Source organism: Schistocerca serialis, chromosome 6 (assembly GCF_023864345.2).
Source record: "Schistocerca serialis cubense isolate TAMUIC-IGC-003099 chromosome 6, iqSchSeri2.2, whole genome shotgun sequence".
Taxonomy (NCBI): Eukaryota; Metazoa; Arthropoda; class Insecta; order Orthoptera; family Acrididae; genus Schistocerca; species Schistocerca serialis.
Genome location: NC_064643.1, coordinates 576,310,674 through 576,336,281, shown reverse-complemented (window position 1 = coordinate 576,336,281; position 25,608 = coordinate 576,310,674). Strand labels below are relative to the sequence as shown.

At 43.1% G+C, this 25,608-nt stretch overlaps 1 protein-coding gene across 1 annotated transcript in view; it reads right to left on the bottom strand.

Annotated features, from left to right (window-relative positions):
* Positions 1 to 25,608, bottom strand: part of LOC126483663 (multiple epidermal growth factor-like domains protein 8) — a 364,127-nt gene that overhangs the window by 305,154 nt on the left and 33,365 nt on the right. Inside the window, exons 3-4 of the mRNA XM_050106722.1 lie at positions 8,986 to 9,275; positions 7,514 to 7,698 (exon numbers count right to left, since the gene is read on the bottom strand). Coding sequence (XP_049962679.1) covers positions 7,514 to 7,698; positions 8,986 to 9,275 — 475 coding nt within the window. The remainder of the gene's footprint in view (positions 1 to 7,513; positions 7,699 to 8,985; positions 9,276 to 25,608) is intronic.

Below are 25,608 nucleotides of genomic sequence, written 5' to 3'. Positions count from 1 at the left end.
CAAGAATTAAAATATAAATTACCCTAAAAATCATGTGCACATAAATTATCTAAAATGGTATAGCAGTGAAGGGTGACTGGCTGATTGCTGGACTAAAAATGGACAAGCCAGTTGCTCTACAACACACTAAAATCTCCAGCCTAATAGCTCATCTAGAGCACTGATAATCAATTAAATTTTTAAAGCTTTACCACACTCATCTTTTCATTTGCTAAAATAGAGTGAAAGTCCCCAATTAAACTTGTTTCTGGGTCCTTGTCCAGGTATCAAAAACATAGACTGTCTTCTGTTTGGAGGTAGGTCGGGGTTAGTTCATCCCACTAGATAGACTAGTATCAGGTATGCCATGGATTAATAGCTTGCTTTACTGAACACAGATTACTGTTCCTCATTTCCAGTCACACCCCCTCCCACGGCTGCACAACTCTCTGACTCTACAGCAAGATGAAAGGCTGCTGGAGAATGGCATACTGTGTCATGTGGTGTTTCTCACATGCCTCATTGGCTGCTTGGTCAGTTTGCCCATTTCCCCAGCTTATCAAATTCCATGGTACCCAGCAAAATAATAGTTGTTTCCTCTGGTGTTAAAGGCTGTATTTTGTGCATTATTTTGTCTGCTGGATGCATCTGAAGAAATACTTGTAGGTTCCTAAGTGAATTGGAGTAGATGAGAACTTCTTCCTGTTCCAATGTCTTCAGTATAAGATGTAATTCTGCTCTAGTGGCACTGTATTCATCAAGCTGAATCTGAAGACAAAGTCGGAAAACACGACTGGAGATCCAAGGGAAACAATGGTGTGTACTACACTAGCGAAACTGGAAATGCTTTCTCTGTCCATCTCACCCCCCCCCCCCCCTCCCCCTCCGTCCATCTCCTCCTCGGCCTCTGTCTCTCCAGCTCCTCTTCTTCCCTCTCTCTGACCTTGAGCCTTGTTTACTGTTAGTGCAATTGAAACATTGATTGGGAATTGAAATTGTTTAAAATGAATGGATATATCAGTTGTGACCGTTGTTATGTGGGGTATGAAAGAGACCTCTCCACCTGCTTGATCGGTGAGGATATTAGCTTCAATGATAGTATTTCACATAGTTTTAATTTGTAAAAGGGTAGGGTTATAAAGTTTTGGATAGTTCAGATTCTGTAGTAGCATTTTATTCATACAAAACTTTCCAGTTTTCTGTTAAAACCGACAAAGTAGTACATTGTTGAGTGTACAATTTTTGTTTAAAATTATGAATAAGGAGAAAGACTATATATGGGAGAAACAGTCTGTTTAATGATTTAAATGCCCTGCTATTCTAGTTAAAACTGATTGTGAAAAAGAGAATGAAGTCACATGCTTTCACAGCACAGGATTTTATTCCTTACAATCATTGTTAACAAGAAACCGGTGCATTTTTGTTTAAAAAAATTTACAGCCTATGTCTGAATGTGAATTAAAGCATTGGGTAAAAATTTAAAGCAAACTGGTTAAGAACTTTTCAAGATTTTTGCTAACAGCATTTCTCCCTTATACACAGAGAGTGAGGTATGAGCACTTGTACACCTTCGATACTGTGAAACACATCTCTTCTACTGCAATCTCTTTGCTTTCCATATTTCAGAAGGAGATAGTATGGACAAAACAAGAAAAAACTGCAGCAAATACGGGCTCCAAAATGCATACTTGTTCATCTTCACTAAGATGTGCTCATAGTACTTATGGTATGCATTTTTAAACCCATGTTTATTGGACTTTTTCCATTGTTTTGATGGTTAGTACCACCTCTCAAAATATTTGATACTTTAACACCCTGCATACATTTATATACCGCATGCATTTAAAAATAATAACCCTATAACCATCCAAACATTTATTACACTAATGTGTAAAAACCTGAAGCAAACTGATCAAAGACTGCTCGAGATTCTTCCAAACAACATAAAACAATGTCTTTTCTTTATACGATAGTATAGATTACAACTGTTTCATTTATCGAAAATGGAATAAAAGATTTAAATCTGGATTACATCACTTTTTCAAATTTTTCAAACCTAAAATAATACTGGATCTATGTAGGAGAAAAAGTGACATCTGTTTCAACTGGTGAAAACCTTTAAAATCAGTCCCACTAATCTCTAAAAGACAATCCTTTATGTAGATCCGAAATGGCACTATTCCTGAAGGTCACTTGTTGAAAAGTTCCCAAAGGCATGTAGCAGTGCTCGCCTGCTTTGTTAATCTCTTTGTTTGTTGCTTTCAGTGTTGATGTACTGCGTTGCTATACTGGTTGAAAAATGGTGTTTGTGATTTGGACACTGACTATGGTATTGTTTACTTTCACTTTTCACAACCCCCCCCATATACACATTTATGCTTCCAGGGCTCTCAGGTGTCCAGCCGGACGTGATCGTGTAAGGCCACCGATATTTCGGCAAATAACCTTTCTGCCATCATTAGGTGGTTCTGATGGAATGGTCTATCTGCTCACTGTCAGTGTTATTATGTCCGTCAGTCGGGCTTCGATTCCTGCGCCGATGATCTGATTGTAGCTGTCGACATTTCGATTGTGAGCGGCGATGCTCCGATTGCGGCCACTGGCAATCCGTTTGCGGGTACCGACCCAGGTCCGGGTTATCCCCAGCGTCGCACCAGGTGGTGAAAGATGCCAAATATCGTGAAGTGTCCCTGGCAGCCGTTGTGGAAAGTTATTTTGCTTGCTCGAGGCGTGACTCCTTGATGGAGCTAAGTAAGGGTTTCAGTTGAAAACCTGTGTCTCCGTTTATGAGATTGTCCGTTGCGTAAATTTCAGTAGCCTCCTTGAAGATGCTGTCCCAACAGAAGCTGGTAGGGGCCAGAATCTTGGTCTCTTTGTATTTCGCGTTGTGTCCAGTTTCCAAGCAGTGTTCTACCAGTGCCGATTTGTTTGGCTGGCCTAGCCGCATGTAGCATGTGTGTTCTTTGCAGCAGTCTTCAACTGTTCAGATCGTTTGACCGATTTAGGATTTGCTGCAACCACATGGAATATTATATACACCCACTTTCTTGAGGCCAAAATCCATCTTTCACTGACCCCAGTAAGGTACGTATCTTGGTTGATGGTCGGCAGACCGTGTCAGTTTTGTTTTGTTTTAGCAGTCTCCCAATTTTTGACATCACGTTGCCTGCATATGGTAGAAAGGCAAGGCCTGGTTTCTCATCTTTAGACTGTTCTTCATCTGGGTTTCCTCTGTGTTTCCGTCGTATGAAGGCTGTCTGCATCAATTGGTTGCTGTACCCGTTCTTGCGGAACACATTTTCTAGGTGTTTAAGTTCTTTGTGCAGATATTGTTCATCCGATATCAAGTATGCCCTGTGAACCAGTGTGTTGAGCATCCTGTTGAGTTGTGCAGGATGGTGGCAACTCGAGGCATGTAAATATAAGTCCAGAAGTGCAGGCTTGCAGTACACGCTATGACCCCAGTGTGCCATTAGATCTCCGCTCTACAAGTACATCAAGAAAGAGCAATTTCTCTTCCTTCTCAATTTCCATGGTGAACAGTATGTTGTCGTGGACAGAATTCAGATGTTCTCAAAACGTCTGCAGATGATCAGGTCCATGGGGTCAGATGACAAACGTGTCATCCTGTACAGACAGGACTATGAACAGAAGATGCTCCAACTACTTGACGACTCGGCATACCAGAAGATCAAGACGGACCCGACCAATAGGATACAACTAAGCACTGCCACCCTACTGAAAAATGGCACAATTGAGGAGAAGGATATCAACAGACTTCAACAGCGCTCCACAGTAGCTTTGAGAATATACGGCCTCCCTAAGACACATAAGGAAGGGATGCATCCCACTGTCAGCAACATAGGGACGCCCATGTACCCTCTCGCACAACACCTGACAGGCCTGCTCAGACGATTTGTGGGAAAGTTCAAGCACCATAATCCGAACTCAAAGAACTTCATTCGCCATCTTAAGGATCTGACCCTACGAGAATAAGACACTGTGGTCAGCTTTGATGTTGTGTCACTCTTCAAACGGGTCCCACTAAAAGATTCGATCCACCTTATCAGCGAAAAATTTGGTCCTGAGTTGATACAACTTTTCCAGCACGTACTTACATCCACTTACTTTGTCTTCAACAGCCAATACTATGAACAGACCGACGGTGTGGCTATGGGGAGCCCTCTCTCACCAGTGGTAGCCAAATTATTTATGGAGATTTTCAAAGAGGAGGCTCTACAAGCGGCCGAATGGACACCTGTGTGTTTTTTCCAATATGTGGACGGTACATTTGTCATCTGGCCCCATGGACCTGATCATCTGCATACGTTTTTAGAACATCTAAATTCTGTCCACGACAACATACGGTTCACCATGGAAACTGAGAAAGAAGAGAAATTATCCTTTCTTGACGTACTTGTAGAGCGGAGATCTAATGGCACACTGGGTCATAGCGTGTACTGCAAGCCTGCACTTATGGACTTATATTTACATGCCTCGAGTTGCCACCATCCTGTACAACTCAACAGGATGCTCAACACACTGGTTCACAGGGCATACTTGATATCGGATGAACAATATCTGCACAAAGAACTTAAACACCTAGAAAATGTGTTCCGCTAGAACGGGTACAGCAACCAATTGATGCAGACAGCCTTCATACGACGGAAACACAGAAGAAATCCAAATGAAGAACAGTCTAAAGATGAGAAACCAGGCCTTGCCTTTCTACCATATGCAGGCAATGTGACGTCAAAAATTGGGAGACTGCTAAAAACAAAACAAAACTGACACGGTCTGCCGACCACCGTCCAAGATATGCACCTTACTGGGGGCAGTGAAAAACAGATTTGTCCTCAAGAAAGTGAGCATCTATAATATTCCATATGGTTGTGGCAAATCCTACATCAGTCAAACGATCCGAACAGTCGAAGACCGCTGCAAAGAACACGAATGCCACACATGCCTAGGCCAGCCCAACAAATCAGCACTGGCAGAACATTGCTTGGAAACTGGACACAACACGAAATATGAAGAGACTAAGATCCTGGCCCCTACCAGCTTCTACTGGGACAGCATCTTCAAGGAGGCCATTGAAATTCGCGTGACGGACAATCTCATAAACTGAGACACAGGTTTTCAACGGAGCAAGGCATGAAAACCCTTCTTAGCTCCATCAAGGAGTCATGCCTCAAGTGAAAACGAGAACTTTCACGACGGCTGCCGGGGACACTCCACTGGATTTTGCCTCTTCCACCACCCAGCGCAACTCCGGGGACGGCGCGGACCTGGGACGGTGCGGACCTGGGACGGCGTGGACCTGGGACGGCGCGGACCTGGGACGGCGCCCGCAAACAGATTGTTGGCAGCTGCAATCGGAGTGTCAAGTCTCCCAATCGGAATGTTGGTGACCGCAATTGGACCATTGGCGCAGGGAATCGAAGCCCGGCTGACGGACATAAATAACACCGACAATGAGGAGACAGGCCATTCCATCAGAACCACCTGATGATGGCGGAACGGTTATTCACCGAAATATCATGTGACTTCAACTATCACATCTGGCTGGACACCCAAGAGCCCTGGAAACAACACATACACCGGGAAAGCCCCCAATCACATTTAATATGGTCAGTGCACTACTGTTTAACTTTTCATAAGCCTCATTAATAGGTTGCAGGCAAACATCCACATACCGCTACAATAGTTTACTGTTGTACATTTACGAGCAGTAAAAACCTGACCACAAAGTCCACAGTTCTTGAAGAATAGAAAGGTACGCACGGAGCAGACACTGTCATTGTTTTTACACATGGCCTAATTGTTTAACACTTATTCCACAGTTAAGTTGAAGCATTGTTGTTGTTCTAACCAACATAGGTTTCTCATCTGAAACTCGGCCGTGAACTGACTGTCTTGTGACCAAAAATCAGGCCCTTATATATCATCACAATAATAGGTACTGAAACTACATATTGTTCAAAGTTAAATTTATAGAAATTACGATTAAAACTTAGCTCATTAAATTAACTGAATACATCAAAAAATTGGTTCTCTTTAACAGTTTCTTCTCCCACAAGGGTTAAGCCAAATTATTTGTTTAATCGCAAAATTAACAAATATAGTTATGTAAACAATACTTCAGACAAAACTCTTAATTACTTTGGAATTAATTAAAGGTTGGTCTTGCTAACATGTTTTCAATGAGAGCCAAATAGATACTTTAAGATTACTAGCATTTCATCTTCTGAAAGTTTATAATTATTACAGAATTTATATTTGTTTGTACATCAACAATAGAATTTAAGTTAAGGAACAATTACTGATTTCACGCTGTAACAAAAGGTACTAACTAAGAACAGTCAAAATAAATTAGAAAATCAATTACATACATAAAACTAAGTAATAAATTAGATCTGGTGTCATATTCTTTGAGACTGAGTGCCAATCTTTATCTTTTATGAAAATGCAGATTGTGTTCACCTATGTTAATGGTAATTAGTTAAAATCAAAACAAAAAAGTAGGCAGATGGCAAAATGAGGGGAAGTAAAATTATCCCAGTTTGCTTTGTCACAGACAGATCTTGTCATCCATATCATCATAATGGTGGTTCTCATCTGAACTATCAGACAGGACCATGATCATAAGGTCCAACGCTTTTGTAACAGATACTCCTGGCCTGATGTTTTTTACCCCATGATACTACTCTAGTTCTTTCTTTCTGCCTGCTATGAGAGTGTATTATTCTCTCCAAAATTATGTTTCACTGCCACAATTGTCTTTGTTCTTTGCTTACTTTTTGGTTTAACTAGTCATGTAGGTTTGCAACCACATTTACAGGAGCAGATTGTTGTGGTTTGATCAGCTGTCCACGTCTGGAACATTAGTCTTTGGTACAGGCTGGGCTGCTTGATGCTGAGGTGAATGTTATCGTGACAGTGGATGGCTGCATGGTCTTAATTGCTTTCTTTATCTTAGAGTATCAGATGCATTGTGTACCACTTACTTTGTAGACTTACTTTGCTCCAAACTGAATAGTTTTGGAAGCAGTTAATACATACGGTTGGAGGCAATACAATCGAACCAATTTGTGGAAAGCTGAAGTGAATCGGCTACACATGGTCCGTACTTTGCAAACTGTTATTGTGTGACAAAAGAGCTGACATTTAAATACAGTGAATACAGAGGCAAACTATAAGGAAATAGCAGGCTTTAAACTGCTGCAATACTAAAGCAACTTTCTGCCCAGTCCAGCATAGAAATTAGATTTCTATAACATATCCCCCCCTCCTCCCAAGTAAAATACATGCACATTTGACAATATTAAGATGGCCACTGCTCCACACAATAGATGACAGTAGAATGTAATACTGGGAATAAGCACCAAATCCAACACACTACCTCTTAAGTAAACCACGATTGTACCTTAGCGTGCAAAGAAAACAACTTATCGAGTACTACAGGGGAAAAAGATAAACCTGAGAAGAAAATCAAATAATGGGGACCAAATTAGTAATGATTTTAGGTACATACCTATCACATTTCCATATTCATCTTCCCAGTGACTTGCTTTGAATTTATAGACCACCATATCACCCAACACTTTATTCAGATCGTAACCTCCAAATACATAAAGGGAGTCTGTTTCATTGTAATAAACTGCTGTATGTGCAGCCCGAGCAGAGAATCCAGATTCCGCACGTGACAGCCAATGCCACCTACAAAAGATAAATACAATAACAAGCATAATAATACTCAAGAACTTACTTCAAACAGAATACTAGGTATTTTCAAAGCTAAGCGTTTATTATTTGAACTGAAGTTGTTACACTTTCAGTTTGATTAACAAATATTTTGCATGCACGTTATAGTACTCCAACAATGATGTATTCAGCAGCTACAAACAATGAATTCTTTAACAAGTAAATGCTACACAACAGAAAGAATTTTTACAGAAATGTTGCACCTTTGACTCAAGTTATGTCAGTTTCATGTGTTCATGCTGAGGACACCACAGTGAAAAAAAATATGTATATATACTTAAGCTGGTAACAACACAGGTGTCCCAAAATTATGCATATTAATTTAAAGGATAGTTGTTGGTCACCATATAGTGGAGATGCTGAGTCACCTTCTGCGACTCAACATCTCTGCTAAATGGTGAGCAGCAACTATCCTTTTCATCATATTGTTACATTCCATCTTGGATTTTCTACTGTTTGATTTAAACTTATACATTTTATTATGCAACTGTGCACACATAATACAACTGAAGATGATTTGTAACTGAGTAAAAAACAGTTGTGTGATAAAACTACAACATAACTGATGACTGTAATGTATGATGTATCTATGACTACAGCTCCAAAAAAGGATTCATCTGAAGGCTATCAATGTTCTCTGTCTTGTTGAAGTACCTGTCAACAGCTCAGAATCACAACTATTCTCCGAGTAGCAATATTTACTTCCCCTATTATTCAGTGGACAGTTATAGATAAACTGTGGCACTTCAAGGAATGGTAACTCGACCATTCCTTTACAAGCAATATTTTATACTACACGATGAGTTTCACACCAGATATGCCATACAACACATACAAACAATCCTTACAAAGTTTTTGATCATGATTACGTACCTACAACAAGAGGCTTAATTACATTTTTGCATATGTTATATGACATCTGTAGAGGTCTCTTCTGGTTTTTACTCTTCTTTATTATGTAGGCTGACTTGAGAAGCTTATAATGACTGAAAACTATTTATCAATAAGTACTGTATACATAATACAGCATATTGGTACTGATGTTCCAAAAATGGATTTCAATATCTCTTTCTTTCTTTCTCTCTCTCTTTCTTTCTTTGGCAAACAACCTCAGCAGAAGCTACAGGAAAGCGGGAAGAGTTAAGAGGGGGCCAGTTCCCCCAAAATGATTAATTAAGAATAGGATCTTAATGTGTAGTGGAGGGTCACAATGTAAATAGTACAATGTGTTATTCCACCCACCTGTTGCCTTTGTTATCAGCTTTATCTAAGCTGCAAGCTTCTCCAGAGTACTGAGGATGACAGCTGCAGCCTTTCCCATGGTCACAGCGGCCCCTCTGTCTTTTGCTTCCACATTCATCAGGACATAGTTCCTTACTGCAGTCTTTACCACGCCAGTCAGCCTCACAGACGCACATATGTCCAACACATACTCCATGCCTTGTACAATTGTTGGGGCAATCAGTAATTGAGTATTCAGCACGGAAACCATCCAGCACATAATTTGCATCACTGTAGAGTAGAATTAGCATCTGTATGGGTGAAAATAAATTTAGTTAGATTGTAACACATGAAGGACAATGATAAATATAATTTTGGAAAAATACAATTACAACATTGCTGTGATAGATAAAAGTTTTCTTAATCTTATAAATAATGTTGCCAAACACTCAACAAGGCAATAACATAATCATATGGCCGTTGGTAAATTTTCATCATGTATCAGTTTATTTTGACAATTATTAACCAGCAAGCAAGTGCTCAACAAAATTCAGGAAGAATTCCACAATTCAAATATTAATTATCACATAACATGCCTCATACAACCAAAGTTTGTGACATACAAGACTTGCCAATAATTAATCTAGGTCCGAGCTGCCAGAAATAGTGGTCATGTGTGCGTGAGGTGTGCTTGCTTGTGTGAATGTTTGTATGTTCTTTTTTCATTTCTGAAGATGACTTTGGCGAAGAGATAAGTGTGGATCAGTCTTTTCATTGGCTTGTCTGCAACACATTTCATCTATATGGTATCCCTCTATCTTTCCCTAATATTGTTAAGCTACGATTATGTAATACATATGGTTTTACTTCTTCAGTCACAAATATTTTGCATGATTATCACTAAAGAAATCTTCTGCACTATAGTAACACCAACTTTTAGGTATTTTTCCAGTTCTCCTTCAGAATTTTTTTAGATTTGGTTCACACTTCCCCTTCGAGATTCTATTTACGCACGCACACACACACACACACACACACACATGCGCAGAATAGACATTAGATTTAGCTGTCCACATAAAGTTTTGTGTTGCTGTTTCTACTGAGCTCCTACTATGGCTCAGATGAACTTTTTCTGTTGTCTCAAAGCTTTTAGTAGATTAGTTTTCTCAGACGCCCCTTCCCCTCATATATATACTAATGCCTGAAAAATTATGCATTATGAACACTTTATTTTATAGCTAAATCACTAATATTATCTAATATGTTCAGGACATAATCAACTCTTCAGTCAACTCAATGTGCTGTCCACATGATGGCAATATATTTTTATTTATTAGTACACAACGGGATTTGACACAGTTTGTTGTGTCCAGTTTCTTGTCTATAAAGAGTATTTAAGTTATAGATTTTGCAGATGGTTTTGTGGTGAAATGAGAAAAATTTAATTTTGCACAGTTTAATTTCAAATTACCCTTTTTTTCCCACTTCTGCAGTTCCCCAGGTGTCTGCTTAATACAGTGAATTAACTCCTTGTTGGTTTTGAAGCAGACTATAGCTGTTGAATCATCTGCATAGGGGATGGTATCAAACAAACCCTGACGTGGTATATTATTGATAATTATATTAAAATAGTAGTGGCCCTAATGTTGAACCTTTTTTATGGTTTTAGGGTGCTAAACTTTTACGGTCATTAGCGACCGGTCTGTGGCTTAAGGAAAGGTAAAAAAACCAAAGCAGCAGCAATGGGAGCGAAACTCAAAAAGTGGGGATACTAAAAAACAGAAGGAAAGCTTAGAAAGCCACTATAGAAGGAGGGGGGGGGGGGGGGGTGTTTTCCCCAAAAATGAGCTTCAAATGACTGACATCATCTCACTGATACCGATAAACTCTAGTTAAAATTACCTCCTCCCAACAACGAGTTCGGGATCAAGAGGTCCCAGCACAGGGAAGAACTTTCACGTCCCGCAATTTATTATTGGGAAGTGTAGACCAATGTGCATGCCATAAAAGAGCAACACGACGACATAAAACACCCTGTAGATCGGCAAAGGGAACCATGCAAACAGGCTGAAGAAGAGAGATTGCAGCCTTGGCCGCTATATCGGCCACCTGGATTCCACAGATACCAACGTGTCCTGGGATCCAGAGGAATGCCACAGAGACGACCCCCCTCCCCCACCCCACCCCCCACCCCCCAAGTGGAGCAAATGGAGGCAGTCCTGAAACCGGTGGACCAGAGGTTGGACAGAGTAAAGAGCTTGGAGACCGAGGAGAGAGCTGAGCGAATCTGAGAATATAATATATTGTATCTGCTGATGGCGCTGGATGTATTGGACAGTCTGGAGAACAGTGTACAGCTCCGCAGTAAAAACCGAACACTGGTCGGGAAGCTGAAATCGATTACGGGTGTCGCCCACAATATAGGCACTCCCAACACCAGATGATGTTTTTGAGCCGTCAGTGTAAATAAATGTGGCGTTTTTCATTTGTGCGCATAGAGCAGCAAATGGCCGACGATAAACGAGAGAAGGGGTACCATCCTTGGTAAGCTGACAAAGGTCACAGAGAAGGCAGGTCCGAGGGTGGAGCCAAGGCGGTGCTGTACCCCCAGTTGTCAAGAAAGTTTTAGGAAAGTGGAAGGAAAGAGAACGTAGCAATTGACAGAAGCGGACTCCTGGTGGCAGTAGAGAGGAAGGGCGGCCTGCATACCCTAAATCCAAGGAGGCGTCGAAAAAAAGGTCATGGGCCGGATTAGCAGGCATCGAAGACAGGTGGCTAGCATAACGACTCAGAAGGACAGCTCGCCGATTGGACAGCGGAGGTTCAGCAGCCTCAGCATAAAGGCTTTCCACAGGGCTGGTGTAAAAAGCTCGAGACGATAAACACAATCCACGGTGGTGGACAGAGTTGAGACACCGCAGAATAGACAGCCGAGCAGAGGAGTACACTATGCTTCCATAGTCCAATTTCAAGCGCACTAAGGTGTGATAGAGGCGGAGAAGGACCACTCGGTCCGCTCCCCTGGAGGTACCATTCAGAACACGAAATGTGTTGACGGATCGCAGACAGCGAGCTGAAAGATAGGAAACGTGGGAGGACCAGCACAGTTTTCTGTCAAACATAAGACTCAAGAATTTAGCAACATCTGTGAACAGAAGGTCGACAGGACCTAGATGTAGGGAAAGCGGAAGAAACTCCGTACGATGCCAAAAATTGACACAAACGGTCTTACTGAGAGAAAAGCTAGTTTCAATGCTCCAAGAGTGGAGGCGATCGAGACATCCTTGAAGATGTCGTTCAAGAAGGCTGGTCCGTTGAGAGCTGTAGTAACGCAAAATCGTCCACAAAGAGGGAGCCTGAGACATCAGGAAGGAGATAATCCATAATTGGATTTATGGCAATGGCAAACAGTACAATACTTAGCACGGAGCCATGGGGTACCCCGTTTCCTTGGGAGAAAGTACAGGAGAGAGAAGTGTTCACCCACACTTTAATTGTGCGCTCTGCCATAAATTCACGGATAAATAGGGGCAGGGGACCTCAAAAGCCCCAAGAGAACAGTGTGTGGAGGATGCCTGTCCTCCAACAGGTATCGTATGCTCTCTCCAGATCAAAAAATATTGCTATGGTTTGGCGTTTGCTGAGAAAATTGTTCGTGATATAAGTCGAGAGAGCAACAAGATGGTCAACTGCAGAACAATGCTTTCGGAAACCACATTGGGCAGGTGTTAAAAGGCTTCAAGACTCCAGCCACCAGGCTAAACGGCATTTCATCATATGCTCCAAAACCTTACATACACTACTCGTGAAAAAAATGGGGCGATAGACAGAGAAAATACGTTTGTCCTTTCCAGGTTTCAGAACAGGAACTATGATAGCTTCCTGCCATCTTCTGGGAAAAGTACTGTTGGTCCAAATTCGATTATAAAGGTGAAGGAGGTAATGCAGACTATGGTATGATAAATGCAGCAACATTTGGATGTGGATACCAACCGGTTCTGGGGCGGAAGAGCAAGAAGAAGAGAGTGGGTGTTTGAGTTCCCGCATGGAGAAAACAGTATTATAGCTTTAGCTATTTTGAAAGGAGAAAGCAAGAGGTTGCACTTCCGCTGCACGTTTCTTCAGGAGAAAGGCTGGCGGGTAATTTGAAGAGCTCAAAATCTTAGCAAAGTGTTGACCCAATGAGTTAGAAATTGCAATGGAGTGCACTAAGGTATCATGCATGACAGTGAGCCCAGAGATTGGGGAGAAACTAGGCGCGCCAGATAACTGTCGAATTCGACTCCAAACTGAGGTGTCAGTGAAGGTGTTAAAAGAGCTAGTAAAGAAGTCCCAGCTTGCCTTCTTGCTACCGCAGATGATGCGACGGCATCACGTACGTAACTGCTTATAGCGGATACAGCTGAAAATCAGAGGTGCGAGGTATTGAATGTTCCGCAGCTGTAAGAATAACTTCTGTAAAATGAGTGACCTGATCGTCGATGCTGGGAAAGTGACGGTCATCGAATGTCGCTAGAGACGAAAAAAGTGTCCAATCGTCTTGGGCAAACTTCCAGCATCTCGGGCGCACAGATGGCAGTTGTGGCTGCAATCAAAGGACTCATGGCAAATGGTCACTCCAGTGTGTATCAGCAAGAGCGAACCATTCAAAGCGCACAGCTAGCTGAACAGCACCAACCGAAAGGTCAAAATGAGAGAAATTTGTCATGGAGGCAGACAAAAATGTAGGTTCCCCAGTGTTGAGGCAAACAAGATCTGCTTGGTGGAAGATGTCAATCAATAGGGACCTCACGGACAAAACCATGGAGATCCCCAAAGTGGGTGGTGGGCATTGAAGTCCCCAACCAGCAAATAGGGGGGTGGGAGCTGACCAAGGAGATGAAGGAGATCAGCTCTTGCAATCAGTGCAGCCGATGGAATGTATATGGTACAAAGAAAGAAGGTGTATCCAGAAAGGGAAAGACAGACAGCAACAGCTTGGAAGGAATTGTTTAAGGGAATTGGGTGATAACTGACAGTATCATGGAGAAGAATCATAAGCCCCCATGTGCTGGACTGCCATCAACAGAGGGGAGATCAAACTGGACTGACTGAAAATGAGGGAAAACAAAGCGATCGTGGGGACGCAGCTTTGTTTCCTGAAGACAGAAGATGACCGGCGAGTAGAATCGTAAGAGGATCGACAATTCATCCCAATTGGCTCTAATTCCATGGATATTTATAATGGATAATTGACATAGGGTGGACAGAAAAGGGAAGAATCTTACCATGGTTGCTCTCACCTCAATGACTGCTGAGAGCCGGCAGCCGACAGTGTGGAACGGCATTCAGCCAAAGGCAGAAGATCCCGATCCATAGGTTGTTCAGGGGCAGCTCCTGCCACCAGCGATTGGCCGGTTGATCGGCCGCCAGCATTGCGCCTTGGCGACACGGAAGACGGCCGAGGGCGGTTATCGCCAGGTGGCACTGTAGATGAGACATGCCGTGGCGGAGAAAGAGAGGTACTTGGTTTCTTATGAGCCTTCTTGGAAATAGGATGCTGAGATGAGGGAGGAATCGATGGTTGTGAAATCAGGGTCCATAAAAAATTTTTGCGAGTAGTCTCTTTTTTGAAAGTCCGGGTGTCTGATTTTGGGGTTTGTGATTTAGCAGAAATCGATGAAGGATGAGCCGTAGAGTGAGCAGGTGATAGTGGGGAGGTTGAACGGGCGATCTTTGCACTGGCCGATCTGATGACCATGGCACAAAAGGTGAGATCACTAATCTGCGTGGCTGCCTCCTTAGTAGGCCGAGGAGATGCAAGGACAGTGCTATATTTACCTGCTGGAGGCACAGTGGGCTTTCGACTGGCGAATAACTTATGAGGAGCAAATGTAGACACCTTTTCCTTAACTCTGATTTCCTGAATAAGCCGTTCATCTTTGAAAATGGGGCAATCTCTAGAAAAAGTAGCGTGGTCACCCATACAGTTAATGCAACAAGGGGATGGAGGTGGACAAGCACCCTCATGGGCATCCTTGCCACATGTAACACATTTGGCCGGATTGGAACACGACCGGCTGGTATGATTAAACCACTAACACCGATAGCAACGCATAGTGTTGGGGATGTAAGGCCAAACTGAAATTATTTCATAGCCGACTTTAATGTTTGATGGAAGTTGAACTCTGTCAAATGTCAAGAAGATAGTACGAGTTGGTACCAAGTCCTTGTCAACCCTTTTCATGACTCGATGTACAGCCGTTATGCCCTGGTGAGACAGGTAGTTCTGAATTTCATCGTTGGACAATCCGTTGAGTGAGCGTGTATAAACCACCCCGCATGATGGATTTAAAGTGCAGTGCGCTTCCACCAGGACAGGGAAGGTGTGTTCGCAGCAATTTTTGTGCCTGGAAGGCACTGACTGTTTCTAACAACAAGGTGCCACTTCGTAATCGAGAACAAGACTTTACAGGACCTGCAATTGCGTTGACACCTTTCTGAATAATGAAAGGGTTGACTGTGGAAAAGTCTCGACCTTCGTCCAACCGAGAAACAACAAGGAACTGTGGCACTGATTGAAGAATTGTCCGTGGCTGAGACTCATTTAACTTTTGCTCGTGAGCTGAAATTGTAGACCTAGAGGAAACATTGCAAAAGTATCACCCATAATTACCTGTGTCTCCGATGGTGTGCTCCTTTCTTGTGGGGGCCGTCTCTGAGGGCACTCCCGCCTTAGGTGATTGTTCACACCTCCCGAGAAACGGACGGAAGGACCAATTGGCACGTTTGGAAGGTACCCGCTCAGGTAATCACCACTCCCTAGGCCTGGCCATTACCAGGGGGTACATATGTGTTCTACCTGTCTACCCGGGCTGGGGAATTATGCGTTACCCCGTCACCAGCTATGCGTGGGAACACGGGGGTCAGCCTTCAGACACGCACAGGGAAGAAAGAAAGAGAAAGGGAGGAACAAAGAAAAGGAAAGAAGAGAGGTCTCAAACGCCACAGCAGAGAAGAGGGTAAAGAGAAGAGGCAAGGGAAAGAGAAGGGGAAGGGAAGAGGCAGAGGTGAGGGAGGGGGCAGGGGGGAGGGGGGATGGGGAAGGATGTGGAAAAGGAAGGTATGCAGCCCGGAAAGGAAAGAGAGCTGCACTAGCTCAGGGTCCTGTGCTCGCCACGTGTGTATCCACAAAAGAGTTGTGGACCCCCTGGGGGTAATGTTGAACCTCGTGGAATATCTAGTTGTGTGTATTTTCATCCAGAGAGGAATTTCTTGCTGCTGTTATAAACAAGTTCTCTATTCATTAAATATGATGATATACAACTATGAGATCTTTCTTGGAAATGATAGCTTGTCAGTTTGTGAAGAAACAGGTCACGATTCACAGTAAGCTGTTCCAGCACATGTACGTACTGGCAGGCAGCTGGGCAGGCATGAGTACACGTCAGCAGAGGAAAGCAATTAGCTGATGCGCCAGCTGTCAAGCTGCCTGGCCATAGCCTACACGATGCTACTGCACCAGCAGAACACATGCTGACAGAAGTGGCAATGTGCCTCACAATTGGGCTGCCTGGCAGATAGTCTACACTAGCTGTGCATGCTCACAGGTGAGTTGAGAGGCACCCAAAAGTGCTGTGGCCTATAGAGCAGCACTAGAATTGCCCAATTTACTGTGTAGAAAGCTTTTTTGAGGTCATAAAAGATACTTGATGTGCACATGTCTCCCCCCCCCCCCACAAACACAAACACACACACACACACACACACACACACACTTACCAAGAAATCTGCTAATTTTTCTGGCCAATTCATCCACTGGACGAGTTGTGCTGTAGCCTTTGATGAAACCAAACTGATTACGTAAAGTAATACTGTAGAGTGAATTACAATTTTATACACACATGTAAATTCAAAGGCTACAGGCTGCTACCAAGACAGTACTTCAGTTTTGTGCACTCAACACAGATATACCCATAATGAGCTAACTGGGAAAAGTCTCACGACCACCAACCGGGCGCAACAAGAATGTGATTTATTCAGTCAGGTGATATGTTCCACTGATCAACAGTTCAATCTCAAAGATCCCATACTCACTGCAATCATGACTGAAAATATTGTTGGATTTCTATGGAGTCCCACAGTCGACAATGTGTGCTGAGTGGTGTGCTCCATAACACTTGTGCGTGCCCCAGCATTGTCATCAGGCATGCCATAGATGTCCTTTATCATCCTTTACACAGCAGGCCAGCCTCCAAGCTCTACATTCTGTGATGAGGCACATGACCTCGAAGTCTCCAGGCAGCATTCAGTCTCACAGTGTTATGTTTAATTAGAGAGGGAAACGAAGAGAGAGAATTCGTGAATAGGCTTGCTTGTTAGCAAGGCAGTTAAAAACAATAATATAAATATTGAAGGAATTTTTGACAGAATATCAATACATGGTTTGAAGATAAACTGCCCTCAGTTTGTTTGCAGAGATCAGGATATACAATTCTGAGTTCCAGATTACCAGAAACTAATGGCATATACATGACCAAAATCCAGTTCTGGAATCCCCACTTCCAGAATTGGCATTCTAGTGGTCACCTTGGCCAACTGGTCAGTTCGTTCATTTCCTGAAATCCCAACACGACTGGATGTAGAAACCAAAATAAATGGCCTTCCAGCTTGATGGAGATCAAAAATAAGAACCTGGATAGCCATAACCAGTGGTTGAAGAGAGTGGCACTGATCTATAGCCTAAGGCTCCTAAGGGAATCACTACAGATTAGGATACTCTTGCCACTGCAAGAACAAACATGGCTAGGGACTAATTTAATGGCTAGCAATTCAACAGTGAAGACATTGGAGTCATTTGGCAGAGAGTTGAGTTCACTGCACTGTGCATGTGTGTATGAAAAAGCCTGTTTGTCCATCAACTGTTGAGCCAAAGATGGATATGTCTCAAGGACAGCCAAGAACATGTGATGTAAAAGCATGGGTCAATGGAATCTTTTAGACCAAAGGAGACTTTGAAACAAATCGGACGTCGGGGCACATGCCATGGAGGCAGATGTGATGTCTCCCTGACCAGAGGCAACAGTAGAGAGAGTTGCAGTTCCGAACAGAGACACTGGAGGCGTGCAGCAATTGTAAACCCAGTTCTGGGTCGCTGTTATGGAAGGTGAAGCTCCCTTCCAGTGAAAACGGCACAGTCGGTGGGATGTTCAGGAAAGCTACGAGCACTATAGCGTAATTCAGCAGCTGTTGTTGGCGCCCAATAAGTAATGGAGGGACTCCAGCCTCAACTAGTAAGCTGTTCACAGGACTAGTATGGAAGGCTCCTGTCGCAAGTTGGACCCCACAATGATGAATGGGGTTATGTATCTGCACTACTGAGGGTGATGCTGAACCATATGTAAGACTCATATTCAAGATGGGACAAAATCAGGGCTTTGTAGAGCCACAAAACGGTAGAGCACTATGCACCCCTGTTAGTGTCACTGAGGCACCAAAGTGTATTGAAGTGTAGCCAGCACTTTCACTTTAAGTTGGCAAAGGTGTGGAAGCCACATCAGCCAGGAATTGAAGACCAGTCCCAAAATGTGGTGCATCTCAATTACAAGAGGTAACTGATCGTCTAGGTAAACCCTGGCTGTGGGTGGGCAATATGACGATGACAGAAGTGCATGACATGATTCTTGGTGGCTGAAAACCGAAAGCCATGGGTGAGAGCCCATCACTACGCTTTTCATATGGCACCCTGTAGGTGATGCTCAGCAACGCCCATACTAGAGGAGCAATAATAAAAGTAAAAATCGTAAGCATACAAGGAGAGACCCCACAGCTGCCGCTAGACCACTGACGGCCACTATAAAGAGGGGACACTCAGTACAGAACCCTGCAAGTTGTCTTGAACATGGGGAACCTGAGTGAAGCACCCACTTGAACCCGGAAGATACACTGCGACAGGAAGTTCTAGACAAAAATCTGGAGTGGATCCCCGAGACCCCACTCATGTGTCATAGTAAGGACATGGTGACACCATGTAATGTCATAAGCCTTCTGTAGGCTGAAAAACACAGTGATGTGGTGCTGACGATTCACAAAGGGGCCATCCGGATGGTGACCTCCCGGCGAACCAAATTATCAGCAGTGGAGCAGCCTTTGTGAAAACCGACCTGAGATGCAACCAAAGGGCCTCAAGACTCAAAGAGCCAACACAGTCCATCTCTAGAGGTTCTTACCTGGTTTCGTTACCAGAACTATCGCACTTTCTTGCCACTGAGATGGAAACTCATCCTCATTCCAGATCCAATAAAAAGAGGGCAAGAATGAGATGCTGACAATGCACAGAGAGATGTTTCAGCATTTGGTTGGGGATTTGGTCTGGTCGTGGGGACATATCAGGGTGATGGGCTAGAGCACTGGAGACTTCCCATTCACTGACTGGAGCATTATATGGCTCCAGGTGGCAGGTAGTAAGAGATAAGCACATTTGCCCCACCCACTATTTTATGAGCCAGAAGACATGATGGTAATTCTCAGACACAGATGTGTGAGTACAAAGCTCAGCTGAATGTTCGGCAAAAGAGACTAGATCACTATAAATGGCACCATCCAAGGAAATACTTGGCATACCTGCAGGAGACTGGAAGCCACGGAGGCATTCAATCTTTGTCCATACCAGTGATGGATAGGTACATGATCCAATGGTGAAAATGTAACGTTTCCAGAATTCTTGCTTTCGTCATTTTATGGGGCAGTAGAAACTGGCACAGATAGGTTTAAAGGTAATGAGGTGCTCCAGTAAAGGTTGCCTCTTATGGTGTTGCAGAGCCCTAAACAATCTCTAATGGTCACAGTGATCTCTGGGGCGATCCCAAGGAAATGGGAATGGTTCGTTCGGCTGCCAAATGAATGGCTGCTGTTGTATGCTGAAGAGCCGCATCGATACTACCTTTCAATGGGGAGCTAAGGATGAAAATAGAAGTGAACCCATCCCAGTCAGCATTACAGAGAAACCATCTGTGTAGGCATCCAGGGGAGCAATGCTGAGGGAGGGATAGGAAGATTGGGAAGTGGTCATTACCACACAGGTCATCGTGGATCCTCTAGTGGATTGATTGTAGTAGAACTGGGCTGCAAAAGGAGAGATCAATGGCCGAATAAGTTCTGTGTGCCACACTGAAGTGTGTGAGTGCACTAGAATTCAAGAGGCAAAGATCGAGCTGTGCAAGCAAAATTTCGATATCTTTACCACAGCCAGTGATAAATTGTTCCACCCCACACAAGGTTATAGATGCTGAAGTCACCCAATACTAGGAAAGACGAGTGGAGCTCAGAGACTAATGCAGACAGTACGTCTTGGGACATGATATCATCAGGAAGGAGATAAATATCACAGATGGCAGTATCCTGATGTGCCCTTACCCGAACAGCCACAGCCTCCAAAGGTGTACCAAGAGACACAAGGTCACTGTATATGGAGGAAAGCACATACTTACAAACTCCATTTAACACCTTCTCATAGTCGGTATGCTTCTTAAAATAACCTTGGTAGTCAAAAAGGGCAAGGGTCCAAGTTACTGGAAACCACATTTCCTGGATTGAAATATAGAATGCAAGCTAAGTATTTACAAGTAGCCATAGCTCAGCCAGATGGTGAAAAACTCCATTACAATTCCACAGGAAAATCAGACTGTCTGAATACTGTGGGAGTCATGAAGTGACGAAGGTGGGAGGAGGGAGGGGCGGCAGGTTATGACCCAGGGTCATAAGCTGCCACCGATTGAGACATCGGGGAGCCACTGACACAGGTTCCACAGCACACTGCCTGGGGAGATCTGGTGAATCAGAGGCAACCGGGATCTCCACCTTGGGCACAGGAGTAATACATCCAGAGTCTGGTGGCGTGGGGCCCACTGGAGTTTCCTTTGTCTTAAAAGACTTCTTTCTGTCCTCCTCCTCCTCCTCAGAAGATGATGACTGGGAAGATGTCCCTGAACTGGTTTCAGGGACAGAGGAAGAACAACAAGCCCAATAGGCAGCAGCCCACAGTCCCTTCAGCCACCGGCTGGCATCTGGCCTTGGACCAGCAGGAACCATGGACGGAGGAGTCCCGAGGAACGTCTTCCTAGTTCGAGAAGCTGGAGCAGGAGGAGATGGCAGATGGGGAGCCTATGCTCAAAAAGAGAGTGGTGGAAGCACCATAAGGGGCCCTGACTGCCGGGAAGAGGGGGGGGGGGGGGTTAGGGTGGCTCTGAGGTCCGACTGTCAGAGGCGCAACAGAGGAAGGCATTGTGGACAGAAGAGGTGATGATTTTGTAGCTGTAGCGTAAGATTGTGTTACTTGTTATTTGTATGGGATTAAGATATTCATACTTTTTTCTGGCTTCTTGATATCTGAGCTTGTCCAAGGGTCTTATACTCCTGGATTTTCTTGTCAAGCTTAAAAATGGAGCAATCTGCTGAGCAGAGAGTATGTAGCTTGCCACAGTTTACACAAGGGGGGAGGGGGGCACAAGGAATGTTCGTGTGCAGCAGACATCCAAAATCCCTGCAGACAGTTGTGCCTGGTGCTACAGAAAGACAAATGTCCTAACTTCATACACCAAAAGCATCTCATAGGAGGAGGAACACTGGGTTTCACGTCACACCCATACACCGCCATCATGACCATCATGCAGGTATTTGAAAAAACCCCCCTCCCCCCACAATGGGATGGCTACCATGCTGGGTTTTGGGCACACTCTGACAACAGGAAGTAAGGATGCCAGGGTGGAGGGGCACAGAGGCAAAGCATAGACCACAGTGGGCAACCTTCCCTGCATGAAACGTACTTTTGTAATATGGAAAAGATGCCACATCATACCCAATAATGAGACCATATAAACATTAATGGAAGGTGAAGTTAGTGCCGAGAGTGAAACTAGAAATCAAGACCAAAATTGTGAACCAAGTCCAGGCAGGGACTTCATCAAAAAGACCACCTGACAGAAAGTCAGAGGAGGTAACAGATAGTCAAGTTATAGGTTTGTAGCACAGAAAGAGGAAGTAGTGCTGCAAAGGCCGAGGCCCTGTAGTAGCCAAGCATGTATTCAATCAGTGGTGAGCCCGTTGAGGGGAAGGGGGATACTAAAGATACAGAAAAAATGTCATTTAGAATATGTGCACCGTAAATCATAAAAAACCATGTTGCCTTACTGATATGTTGCCCATTGTTCTTCAAATATTACCTATCCCATCCCTATATATTTAGGAGATTATTATCTTTCGTATACCAAACAGGTATTATTTGACAGAAACCATTTTGTTGACAAACACGATACAAGAAACAAATAAAACTTAATGCTTTCCACCTGCTGCTTCAAACAGTAAGCCCAGGCATCTCAATGCATGGGAATGATAATTTACAATAAATTAAAAGGGAACAAGTTAATGCAGATGAATTTAGTGAAGGAATCTGCCATTCGTAGACCAGAATGAAGTGCTGCTCCCTCACATGAATGAGAGTTGAAGAGGTCGTAACGCCTGGAATTGTAGGGCGGACTGTTAAAAAAACATCCCAGAATATAACAGTCCTTTATTTGTGTTAGGTACAGAGATGGGCTCACAGAAAGTGGGAAGGTACTCACTCCCCCCCCTCAGTGATAAAAGTGGGCGTCATACGTGTGGCAAGCTGTTGTCAGTGATGGCTTGACAGTGCGACAATGCACGCTATGCATGACAAGTGCTGACATCTGTGAGGCTGCAGAAGGTCAACAATGGACATGCACACCAGTGATGTGTGACAGGTGGAGCCCCAGGCTGCTCTTGCCTAATGGACACTGCAGACAACATGGTGAAGAATGGTGTTTAAACTGTAGTACCCAGCACATCAAGTCTTGTAGGTCCAAATTGAGGAGGAAATCCCCAAGGTCATGGAATGTGTCAATACATGAAAATACAACATAAAAGTAATAACAGATAAAAATAAAATATTTACAAACCCAACAAAAATTAAACCATAAGTTTAAGTAAATGCAATCAACAATATAACATAAGAATCAGCTTAATTTTTCAAGGGACTCCACAACAGAACAGAAGGAGTGACCCATGCGGAAACTCTTCAGTTTCGATTTGAAAGTGTGTGGATTACTGCTACAATTTTTGAATTCTTGTGGTAGCTTATTGAAAATGGATGCAGCAGTATACCGCACACCTTCTTGCACAAGAGTTAAGGAAATCCGATCACACTACAAATTGAATTTTTGCCGAGTATTAAATGAGTGAAAGCTGCTTATTATTGGGAATAAGCTGATACTGTTCACAAGTAATGTCAGTGAAGAATATATAAATTGAGAGGCCAATGTCAAAATAACCAGGCTAGTGAACAGGGGTTGGCAAGAGGTTCACGAACTTACACCACTTAATACCTGAACCACTGCTTCTGAGCCAAAAATATCCTTTTTGAATGGGAAGAGTTACCTCAAAACATAATACCATACGACATAAGTGAATAAAAATAAGCAAAGTAGACTAATTTTTGTGTCAAACGATTGCTTACATCAGATACCGTTCGAATAATAAAAATGGCAGCATTAAAAGTCTTTGAACAAGATCCAACGTGGGCTTTCCACAACAGTTTACTATCTATCTGAACAGCTAGAAATTGGTCGCCAGGAGAAAGAAGTCACCCAGAAGGTGACCCAGTGGTACAAGGACACCAAGAAGTCTGCATAAGAACTTCACCTTGGATAAACACCTGAAACTACTTGAGACAAATTCCGGGGAATGTGGCTGGCTGCTGCATACAGTACTGCAGTGGTCTTCGTCTCAAAGTTAACAGATGGTTTAGACTGTGGCATACGGCATCACATACCATCTGCCTGCTGTCGTGTACAAAAAACATTGGCAGTCACCTGAGGACATCTGAGAGCAAACATCTGATTTCGGGGAATACATATGTGAGCTGGGTGGCCAGTATTTTTCTGACGGCAGCACTTCTACCACAGAACTCAAAACAGACTGGAACAGCAGGGCTTTGCTAATGGGCGGCAATGACTTCATTTGCTCTGGTTTCCTTGTTTGGTCAGCTAATCAAGAGCCCCCCTGGAACTTAAGATTTCTCAGCTTCAGCTTTCAGAGGCGCTGGTTCATGTCTTCTGTGTTGTCAGCATCCTGAATGAGTACTCTTCACTCTGAATGCAACTTCTTGCGAAAACAGTGTCTGGACTTCAGGGTGATAACTGTTTCCTTCTTTCTGCTGATTGACACAGGACATTTCATCACCCCTGTGGAGTTGAGGCACCACAACATGTGTTCACAGAAATATCGTTTTTGTGTTATATTATTATTTATTAGCATAAATTTTTTACGTATCTCTTGAACGCAAACCATGTGGACTGCAAATGTATCTCATGAGGTGAATAAACCACAATTAACAATTTGTTTCTTCAGCTTCTTTTCATTTCTTCCGGTTTTATACACACTTTTGTTTTGGACACATTTATTTTCCTTACATCTCTTCTATCATTCCTGAACACTCTCCAACATCTTCATCCATCATAATACAAGAGGCAGGCAAACGAAAATGAGAAAGACGGAAAAAAGGTAAGTAGATTATTTACTATTTCAAAGGTAACAGCTGTAACTATTAATGCGAGGTAAAATTGTCAATGCCTTCACGGAAAAATGTTTGTGATTGTCTACAGAAGTCCGATTGTACCCAGACATGCACCTCCTCATCTGAAGCAAATTGATGGCCGTAAATGTCTTTCTTCAGGGCTTCAGCATTACAGAAATCGCAGAGGGAGAGATCAGGCTTTTATGGAGGATGTGTAAGGGTTTCCCAGTGTAACTTCTGCAGTGTAGCTGAAACAACTTTTGCAACATGTGGGGCAGCCACATCCTTATGCTTCCTCCATACAGGCAACTGATTTTCTGCAGATGAAGATGCCTAGATACAATCATGGTTCTGTAGGCAACTGCAAACATTTTTTGAAGAAGGCATTGTGTGTCTCGTCTCAGTGAGGTAAATGTATTAACAATTATGGTGGTTACTTTTGAAATAATAAACAGTTTATTTACTTTTTCCATCTGTCTCAATTTCACCTGTGTGCTCCTTATATCATCTTCAATTTGAACCTATCTAATCCACACAAGCCAGTGGTATTACCTATGTTATTATATCACATTACACCAACCCACTACTTAGCCTGGTCTCCACATGCCAAAGAACACCTGTATCAGCAGTCTTCCATCTCCTTAAATGAAATGTATACCACAAAGAGAGGGTGTTGTCTATGCATTGTCCACATGTTCATAAGTAAGATTTAAGGTTCTTTTACCATCTGAGAATATATTTCCTGCTTCAAACACAAACAAATTATGAAGTACTTTAATGTGCTTCATCTTGTCCAAAAATTTACTTGCATAATTAAAAACATTCATCCATCCATTCATTCAGTGTCAAATCACATCAAGAAGTAGAAGTAGGCAAATCTAATGCATTTGTATTTGGTTGTTTGTTACTGGGTGCGACATTTGTTGCCACTGAGAGTAGTAATTGAAATTGGGACCAATTATTTGAAAGCATCTCCATTTTAGATAGAGCTATTTTTTGGAGCTCAGTTTCATTTGAATCACTATTTTTGTCTGTTCCTAGTGTAGTAATGTTTCAAATTACTTTTTCCTTATTCT